At 62.1% G+C, this 8,820-nt stretch overlaps 2 protein-coding genes across 2 annotated transcripts; one reads left to right on the forward strand and one right to left on the reverse strand.

The window, feature by feature from the left end:
• The first annotated feature begins 448 nt into the window (after positions 1–448).
• TMEM79 (transmembrane protein 79) lies at positions 449–5,427 on the forward strand. Its single transcript, XM_045784248.2, has 4 exons — positions 449–573; positions 1,377–2,179; positions 2,338–2,551; positions 4,448–5,427. The coding sequence occupies exons 2-4, from the start codon at positions 1,420–1,422 to the stop codon at positions 4,659–4,661; spliced, it is 1,188 nt and encodes a 395-aa protein (XP_045640204.1). The 5' UTR covers positions 449–573; positions 1,377–1,419; the 3' UTR covers positions 4,662–5,427.
• A 212-nt stretch (positions 5,428–5,639) lies between these two features.
• Positions 5,640–8,426, reverse strand: GLMP (glycosylated lysosomal membrane protein). Its single transcript, XM_045784200.2, has 6 exons — positions 8,261–8,426; positions 7,644–7,901; positions 7,283–7,483; positions 6,952–7,170; positions 6,239–6,495; positions 5,640–6,128 (listed from the first exon to the last, which is right to left on the reverse strand). The coding sequence occupies exons 1-6, from the start codon at positions 8,378–8,380 to the stop codon at positions 5,963–5,965; spliced, it is 1,221 nt and encodes a 406-aa protein (XP_045640156.2). The 5' UTR covers positions 8,381–8,426; the 3' UTR covers positions 5,640–5,962.
• Positions 8,427–8,820: the final 394 nt, after the last annotated feature.

Genomic DNA, 8,820 nt, shown 5'->3' on the forward strand with positions numbered 1-8,820 from the left:
ACATGTCATCTTGGCAAAGAGGTTTTTCTCTCTTCCCATTGTCTTACTGATCAGGCTCGCTCTTGTCTGTTACCCCATAGAACGAGCTCCTGGAGCAGAGACCTTGCCTGTCGTGTCGTCTCCGGGGTCTGTGTGTGCCTAGAATAGTGCCTGGCTAGAACACGTGCTCAACGTGCAATACTGCATGAATAAATGTAGAAACTCCACCTCTTTTCTGGGTAACCCAACCTACTCCAAGCACCCTTCAATGTACAGACCCACTCTTTACCCTCTGCTTTCCCGAGCTTCAAGCTCCTACACATCCCATGTCCCTGGACCACACACCTACCTTTATGCCCAGCTGCTCCCCCCCCTTTCAGGAAGGATGATGACGTCCTCCGCCAGTGCTTTTTCTGTCGGCAGATTCAGCAGGGCGGGGCCTGCCCCTTTAATCTGGGCCCCACCTGCTCTGGTCAGACAGGTTTGGAGACACAGGTAAAGGGAGAGAGACTGAGAGGAATACCTCCAGAGCCAGCAGGGAGCCGGGCAGCTCCTTCCCAGACGTTGGGGACCCTCCGCCTCTCCCGATGGAAAGTAAGAGGGTGTCATGGGTCCACACGGCAAGGGGCAGAAGGCCCTTGAGGAGGTGGAGAGAAGGGACTCAGCCCCATTCAGCAGCAGCGAGATGGAGGAACCAGGGAGGGGAGAAAGACAGGAGAGGAGGCATGGGGAACAGCCATGATTAGACCTAGAAGTCAGAAGGGACAGCCCCAGGCCCTCTGGAAACGGAGGATGGAGGACAGGGCCTGGTGACGAGTGTGGAGAATGCCCAGGTGCCCACTTTGGAGATGAAAGAGCAGGGTGCACTGCCGCTGCCAGACCCTTGGAACAGATTTGTTGGCGGATCACTGGTATCAGTTACCAGGAGAGTTCCAAGCGGGGATCTACAAGGAGAAGGGGAGGTTTGAAGATGAAGGGGCAGCTTCTCTGCCCTCAAGGGGGCCTCTGGTGGGAAGGGAGTTCCTGGCAAAGCCCTAGACACCTTCTCTTCCTCCTGTTTCTGCATTAGGGTGGCTATGACCCCAGGGGTTTTCGTGGAGGGGGTAGGAGGTGTGGGTGGGAGCTGTCCGAGGCTACAGCTGCCCACGCCTGTGCCCCCTGACTCACCCTCTCCTGCTGGTTGGCATTTGACGTCGAAAGGGTGTCTCCATTTCAGCTGCTTACTTCCCTCCCACCTCCTTCTGTTTCAACACCTTCCTGGGTACCATGTTCTCCCTAAGGTCCCAGAAGGGACTAAAGCCCATGAGACCAGCTGCCCCAGACAGTTCTAGTTCTATCAAGCTGTCCTGAGGGCTATAAGCCAGGAACCTCTGACGGCTTTCTTCTGCTCCCTCCAGGGTGATAGGACCTCATGGTAGACCCCAGAACTGAGGCCCCAGGATGACAGAACCCGAGACCCTGGCCCTGCTGGAAGTGAAGGGGTCTGAGGCCCTGGAGAAGAGCCCGCGCCAGGCCTTGGTCCCCAATGGCCAGCAGCCAGAAGAGGAAGGTGGGGCCGAGAGCCATGGAACTTCCTCCTCCAAGGTGGGGTCTTCAGCTGGGTCTACCGCAGCCGGAGAGGGGGCTGAGGATGGTCTCGACAGCACAGTGAGCGAGGCTGCCACCTTGCCCTGGGGCAGTGGCCCCCAGCCCAGTGCCCCGTTCCCAGACCCCCCCGGGTGGCGGGACATTGAGCCCGAGCCCCTCCAGTCAGAGCCACCCACCAAGCTAGAGGAGTTGTCCGAAGATGATGCCAGCCTGGTGCCCGAGAAGGCGGCCCGGGCCTTTGTGCCCATCGACCTCCAGTGCATAGAGCGGCGGCCCCAGGAGGACCCAGCTGTGCGCTGCGAGGCAGGCGAGGGCGAGCGCCACCGGGCCTGCCTGCCGGCCCGTGCCACCCAGCCTGAGCCCTGTGAGCGCAAGTGGGCTGAGGCCATGGTGAGGCCGCCTGGCCACTCCTGTGGGGGCTGTGGGAGCTGCGGAGGCCGTGAGGGCCTGAGGGCCGTGGCCTCGGTGGGAGCCGCCCTTGTTCTCTTCCCCTGCCTGCTGTACGGGGCCTACGCCTTCCTGCCCTTCGACGCCCCGCGGCTGCCTACCATGAGCTCTCGCCTCATCTACACGCTGCGCTGCGGGGTCTTCGCCACCTTCCCCATCGTGCTGGGTGAGCCCGGCCGGGACGAGGCAGCGGGGCCGGGGGCGGGAGTTCCCCTTCCCTGGGCCCTAGGCGCCCGGCCCATGCCGGGGTGGGACCCCCACCGGGACCCTCCCCAGCTTCCCGCCTGCAGCTGCGGTGCTGACCCTGCTCTCCAACCCCGCCAGGGCTGCTGGTGTACGGGCTGAGCCTGTTGTGCTTCTCGGCCCTGCGGCCCTTTGGGGAGCCACGGCGGGAGGTGGAGATCCACCGGCGCTATGTGGCCCAGTCGGTCCAGCTCTTCATCCTGTACTTCTTCAACCTGGCCGTGCTCTCCACCTACCTGCCCCAAGAGACCCTCAAACTGCTGCCTCTGCTCACTGGTCTCTTTGCTGTCTCCCGGTGAGTTGGCTGGGGGTGGGGCTTGGGGGAGGGGATGGTGCTGGAGGGACCCCAGTGTCTTGTCTGGGGAGACAGGGCCAGGGAGCTGGATTCTGCAGTAGCCCGGATGTGCACCCTGAATCGGTGAGTCCACGTTCTCCTTTGCACCTTACCTCACCTGGTAGCCTGTGATCAGCGTTATGTCTTCCCAAAGGAAGTTGATTTCAGAGAGTCCTAGACCAACCCAAAACTGGAAGGGCTGCCAGGGGTCACCTAGATCAACTTCCCACCATTGTTGCCAGTCCGCTGGGAGGCTCTGGTCAGGTGGCCATTGGCCTCTAGTGGGACACCCCCAGTGACCAATGCTCAGTTCTGTGTAAGACAGTGTGTGTCCTTTTTCAAAGGTACCAATTACTAGAGAGTTTCTCTTTGTGCTGCAAACTGCTACCCTGACTTTGACTCTGGAATTGCCCAGGACAATTCAGATACTTGACAACAGCCCTTGATGTCCCCACTCCAGCGCCCTGCTCCCCCACAGTTTACTTTGCCATACGGTGGTCCTAGTTCCTCAGTGTCCTGTGACCTTCCCCCCGGGCAGGGGAGCCTCCTGCTTGTTGGTGGTCACTGGCATTGGCCTCCTCATTCAAATGGAGCCACATCGGCTCGTTCCTCTGCTTTCATTTGGAAGTCACTTGAAACCCTTAGGGGCATTTCCACATGAACTGCTGTTAACCCAGAAAGCACTTTTGAATTTCTGAAGGTGCATGCAGATCTTTCCATTTTTTCCCTACCTATTTCCTTTTGTTACTTTCGATATAGGATTCCAGGTCCTTTAACTGCTAGAACGTTCTTGCTCTTGAGCTAGGATCTGTATGCTGTCACTTCTAACTAGGCCCGTGGCTGGCTGTCCCACCAGCCTTCTGGCCGTGCTGCAGTCTGTTTTCTCCAGATGTTCCCCTGGATGAATGCGTTCCTGCTTGTGTAACTCACTGTCCCGGACATGGGAGTTGGCTTAAGCAGACCCAGCACTTGTCTGGCCCTTCTCCCCCAGGTCACAGCAAGGAAAGCCCAACAGACCAGGGGGGAGGAGCTGCCGAGGTCCGCCAGCAGCGAGCAGTGGGACCTAGAATGCAGCCCCTCCGTGTGCGCCCCAGGGCCCTTCCTTCCGTACCGTAGGCAAGGTGCTCAAGCACTCCTGCCCGGCTTCATCTGTGGAGTGTGTCCCTCTGCCCCTCTAAAATGGCAGGAGAGAGGGCAGCAACCAGGCTTGGGTTCAAATGACGGTTTTACTAGTTCCCTGATGTGCGACCTTGGACGTGTTTTACTTAACCTTTTTGGAGTCTTAGTTTCTTCATCCGCAAGAGGAGAACCCAATACAGTGGGATGTCATGCGGCTGGGAAAGATGAGGCAGCTGGTTCTGTGTGGCCGGCACGCTGATCTCCAAGATACAGTTAATGCGGAGAAACAGTGTGCAGGACGGTCTGTACGGTGCGCTACCAACCTTCGATATGGGCAAAGGAGCACAGCCGTCTTTTGCTCACTCATCTATACACAAAGTGCTTGGTGCGCAAGCTGCCGTGAAACTGGACATCCGAGGCGGGGGTGGCGGGGAGGTGAGGGGGCTGAGGGGCGAGGATTGGGACGGGGAGACATTTTACTATACTCTCAGGTGCCTCTGCATGCTGAACCACACGAACATATGTTGCCTCTGCAAACATTTAAACTTACATTTGGCAAGTCAGCCGGGGGGAGGGGGGGATAATGTATTCGCCTCATGGAGGTGCGGGGATGTCTCCATTAGTGGCCCTGAAGCAGTGCCGTGCCCAGCCCAGTACGTGCATGGGCACGGGTCCCCGCTGCCCCCCATCAGCCTGTATGCCAGCTGGCTCACGTGGTTCCCTCTTCCTGCCCCCCAGGCTGATATACTGGCTGACCTTCGCCGTGGGCCGCTCCTTCCGAGGCTTTGGCTACGGCCTCACGTTCCTGCCGCTGCTGTCCATGCTGGTATGGAACCTCTATTATATGTTCGTGGTGGAGCCCGAGCGCATGCTCACGGCCTCGGAGAGCCGCCTGGACTACCCCGACCACGCCCGCTCCGCCTTGGACCACAGGCCTCGGCCCTGGGGCTGAGTCCCCCACCCTCAGGGGATGAGCCGTCCTGCCGACTGTCCCAGGCTCTCCCCCCAGTCCGTGTGGGCCTTTCATCTCAGGAGCCTGGGGCCGTCAGGAGGGAGGGACTTCGACTGGTTTCTTGGAGGGAATGAGGTGGAAGGCCTTGTCCCTTATGCACGCTGAGGGCAGGGGGTGGGGGGACAGCACAGGGAGCAGGGGTGTGGTTCCTTCCTGGGCAGCCTCCCCCCCCCACCCCGGGACCCACTGCGGCTGGCCTCTGCCCCAGCCTCCAGCCTCCTGCGAGGCTGCGCGGGCAGAGCACAGCCAGACTGACCATTTCTGTGCCGCAGTCTGGGCAGACAGCCGCAGGGAGCCTGGAAATATTGCCCGTGCTGAAGATAAAGGCTGGGCATCTGATCACACAGGACTTGCACGTTTGGTGGAAACGGTCCTGGGGCCCTGGGTTCAGGACCCTCCACCGCGGGCCCTCTCAGGACCCTGAGCTTCAGTCAAGACGATTAAAGCTGCCCCAGCCCAGAGCTGCTGCCTCCTCCCTCCCAACCCAGTTAGGCCCCCGTAACCCACCACCTCCACACTGCTCAGAACACGCCTCTCCTGGGGGAAGAGGTGCAGAGGGGAGGGGAAGCCCGACTCTGGAGAGGGGCAGGGGTGTGTGCATGCTCGCGCCCACACGTGTGGTGGCTGGGGGTGGCTGCAGGGCACGGTGGCCAATGTGAACCCCGTGTGAACGTGTGTATGAGAATAAATGACTACCACGGTGTCACTCGGCTCTTCCTTCATGTCTGACCCCCACTCTCAGGCGTCCCCTCCCTGTGTGACCCAGACTGCTCCAGAACCCCCTGCCCCACAGGGCAGAGAGAGGGGGGCGGGAGAGAAGGGGGGCGCCGCATGTGGAGACGTGCCTCCCACGCCATCTCAGCCTGTTCCTGGAGCCAGCCCCACACCCACCCACGACACCTGCACACTGAGACGAGCTCTGGGCAGAAAATGAGTCTATTTCGTGCCTTCCAGGGCAGCCAACCAGTCAGAAGGCCTCTCATTTAGGCCTGTGAGTCCCATTCTGGGGAAATGGGGGCTGGAAGGGCAGGGAGGCATCACCAAGGGATCCCCACACCTCTAGCAATGGTCCCTCCCCAGAGTATGCAGGAAGCCCCACCTGGGGGGCCTCCAGGAAGCTGAGGGTGGTCACCGGGGTTCTGCAGGGAGGCCAGATGGGGGAAGGGAACAGCTGACCCTTCATCCGGCAGACCAACAAGGCAGGCCCGGAAATTCATGTCCGGCCCTCCAGCAAACGGGCCTCAGTTTATAGGCTGGTATTCCGAGCACTGCTTCTGGCCCAGCAGCAGAAATACACCTCCTGCCAGGAGCATGAGCCCTGGGGCACCCAGGGCCACCGCCATGATGCCCAGGATGAGCGGGGATAAGCTGTCCACTGGAGGGGTGCCCACACCCAAGAGCATCGACCTAGGGCAAGCAGAGTGAGAAAGACAGGGAAGCAGGTTAGGCAGGAAGACTGGGAGGCCAGGCTCCCCCCACGCCCACTCCCAGAGCCCCGGCCCCGCCCTGGCCCTCACCAGCTGAGGTAGTGTTCGTCCCAGTAGCCAGGGCCCGTGGAAGCCCCAAACGTCAGATTGAGGGCACAGAAATTGGTCTGGGACCCAAAGAAGGCTCGGACAATGGGGGACTGGGGGAGAGGGTACTCCAGGGTGGGGTGAAGAGTGGAAGCGTGGCAGGGCAGGGCTGAGTCCCGGCCCCTCTGCCTCTGGGAGAAAGCCACCGGCCGCCACTGCACGAAGCCCGATGGGAGGGAGCCCCACAGCAGCTGGTCCAACTGGGGAGAAAGACAAACAAGAGGATGAAGAGAACCAAACTGTGCCGACCCTTCTGTTCCTCACCCTTCCTGGCCTCCGGCTGTCACTAGCTGTCCTGGGGCCTGGGCCTGCCTCCAGGACCAAAGGCCGCTTGCACACAGCCTCGGTCCATCCTCTGTAGAAGGGGGAGGTGGATCGGAGCACTGGGTCCTCACCCAGCCCTGCCCCTATGCAAGCCTGCACTCAGTTCCCTCCCCCAGGCCCCCAGGCCTGCCTTCCTTCCGTCTTCCCCGTTGCAGGCAGAGGCCCGGCCACACTCATCAGCACACTGACCAGCACTTAAAGGAGCTGGACTCCGTTGCTAGCTGGTAAATGGTTACCCGAGTCTCTGAGGTCACACAGGACTCCTTCTGCGTGCCCCTGCCAGCCCCCCCCCCCCCCCCCCCGCCGCCGGCCTCTCGGCCTGGAAGCCTGACCTGGAAGACAGCAGGTGCGTACTCATCATCGATGGAGCGCTGCTCCTGCACGGAGGGGCAGTCGGGGCCTTGGCCCAAGGTGACTACCTCCAGCCCAAACACGGAGCGGTTTCCCCGGGGACGGGCCCCAAGCAGGGCCACCTCTAGCTGGCAGGTGTCTGCTGAATGCAGGAGGCGCGGGGCTTGGGCCGGTCGGCCGGAGCTGGGGAAGGCCTGCACCTGGAGTGGGGGAGGCGGGGGAGGCATGGGAGGCGGGGCCTGTCCGTGTTCGAAGGCCACCCCCACCCGCATAAACCAGCCTTCTGAGTTCCTCTGGTTCCCCAGACCTTACCCTGAAGGCCAGGCTGCCGTTGGCAAAAGCCCCGGTGGGGTCGTGAATGGGGTGGCCTCGAAACGTGGCGCTCAGGGTGGCGGGATCCAAAGAGTCTGAGATGTTGTTCCAGGAGAACTCGGCCAGGGAGTACGGGGCATACGGTTTTCCTGGGGGCTTGGCTGACACCTCGGATGTGTTGGTGCTGTCAAATTCAAACAGCTGGCGGGTGGGGTGAGGTGGGACGGGGCTGGCTGAGTCCAGCTGTCCCCGGAGCCACCCCCACCCACTTGCGGCCCCCCCACCCCTAGGCTCCCACTCTTGACAGTCTTCAGTCCCTCCCTTGGATCCGGAACCCTCTGCTCCTCCCCCGTCTCCTCACCCTGGTAAAGACGAGGGCAGAAGAGAACCGGACGCTGTCCGTGGGGAGCACGGTGAGGCCCCCGTCGGGCTCCGGGGAGAGCAGGAGGCTCCAGTTCACAGCCAGGGTGCTGTGGGGGGTGCTGGTGGCCACGAGCAGCGCTGCCGGAGGCCCCGTGCTGCCCCACACGTAGTGCAGGGTGGAGCTGGTGCCCACTGCCCGGATGTGAAGCAGGTTCTGGGGGGGGCCCAGCCGGTTAGGGATGACCTCCAGAGACACCTGGAACACGGGATCGTGGAGGGTCAAGGGCATGGGGTCGGGAAAGAGACCCAGGGCGAAGCAGCTGGGGAAGGACGGGGAAAGGCAAGAGCCTCGGTGGGAACTCGGGAATCTGGAAGGCGCGGAGGTGGGCAGAGCCACAAGCGCACTGACCCTGGCGGGCAGATGAGGGCGCAGGGCCGGGGGGTAAGAAAAAGCCCCGCCTGGGTCACGCCGGGCCGGCAGGGGTCCTCCGAAGACGGGGAGCCCCCGCCCTCCTCCACAATCCTGTCCCGTGGGCCTGGTAGCCCCCCGCCCCCCTGCCGCTCGGTGCCGCCCAGGGCAGCGTTTCCTGAGGCAGCTACCGGTCCGCCCCTCACCTGGCGGGTCTCCTCCCCCTGCAGGCCGAGCGGGGCTGCGGACACGAGCACACTCAGCAGGAGCGTGGGGCCGGGGGCACGGTGCCCCCAGCCCCAGCGGGGCCCCTCACTGCCGCACATGGGGCCCAACCTGAGAGGGCGGAAGAGACACCCGAGTCATGTGACTCGCACCCTCAGCTGATCTCCGCGCAGGGCGGGGCCAACAGGCCGGTCCTTAAAGAGACCACCTCACTTCGCCGGGACTCAGGCTTGAGAGAGCAGACAGCCGAGGTTAGGGTCGCGTCCTCGCCGGCGGGGGTGTCTTCCAAGCAAGACAGCCCCGACCTCCCCACCCGACGGGCCGCGCTGGCTACCTGTGAGGGGCCACAGTGTCGGGATCCAAGATCCCAATGGATCCCACTATGCTGACTGTGTTGTAGGGCGGGCAGAGAGGAATCGGAGGAATTGCGAGTGTGAGACAGCCTACCCCAGATGGTCTTGTCCACTGTGACTGAGCCCCCTGTGTGCAGGTTCCCATCCTAGAAGAGCTCAGTTTCATTGTGGAGAAAGATACTTCAGTA

Source organism: Ursus americanus, chromosome 2 (genome assembly GCF_024610735.1).
Source record: "Ursus americanus isolate L20-20 chromosome 2, mUrsAme1.1.p, whole genome shotgun sequence".
Classification (NCBI taxonomy): domain Eukaryota; kingdom Metazoa; phylum Chordata; class Mammalia; order Carnivora; family Ursidae; genus Ursus; species Ursus americanus.

What these genes read in the sequence shown, in the direction of transcription:
- TMEM79 (XM_045784248.2), top strand. Translation starts at nt 1,420, where the DNA reads ATGACAGAACCCGAGACCCTGGCCCTGCTGGAAGTGAAGGGGTCTGAG. An exon ending in CACCTTCCCCATCGTGCTGG is followed by an intron (nt 2,180 to 2,337) that starts GTGAGCCCGGCC and finishes CAACCCCGCCAG; the next exon opens with GGCTGCTGGTGTACGGGCTG. An exon ending in GGTCTCTTTGCTGTCTCCCG is followed by an intron (nt 2,552 to 4,447) that starts GTGAGTTGGCTG and finishes CCTGCCCCCCAG; the next exon opens with GCTGATATACTGGCTGACCT.
- GLMP (XM_045784200.2), bottom strand. Translation starts at nt 8,380, where the DNA reads ATGTGCGGCAGTGAGGGGCCCCGCTGGGGCTGGGGGCACCGTGCCCCC. An exon ending in ACGCACCTGCTGTCTTCCAG is followed by an intron (nt 6,496 to 6,951) that starts GTCAGGCTTCCA and finishes CTTTCTCCCCAG; the next exon opens with TTGGACCAGCTGCTGTGGGG. An exon ending in GACGAACACTACCTCAGCTG is followed by an intron (nt 6,129 to 6,238) that starts GTGAGGGCCAGG and finishes TGCTTGCCCTAG; the next exon opens with GTCGATGCTCTTGGGTGTGG.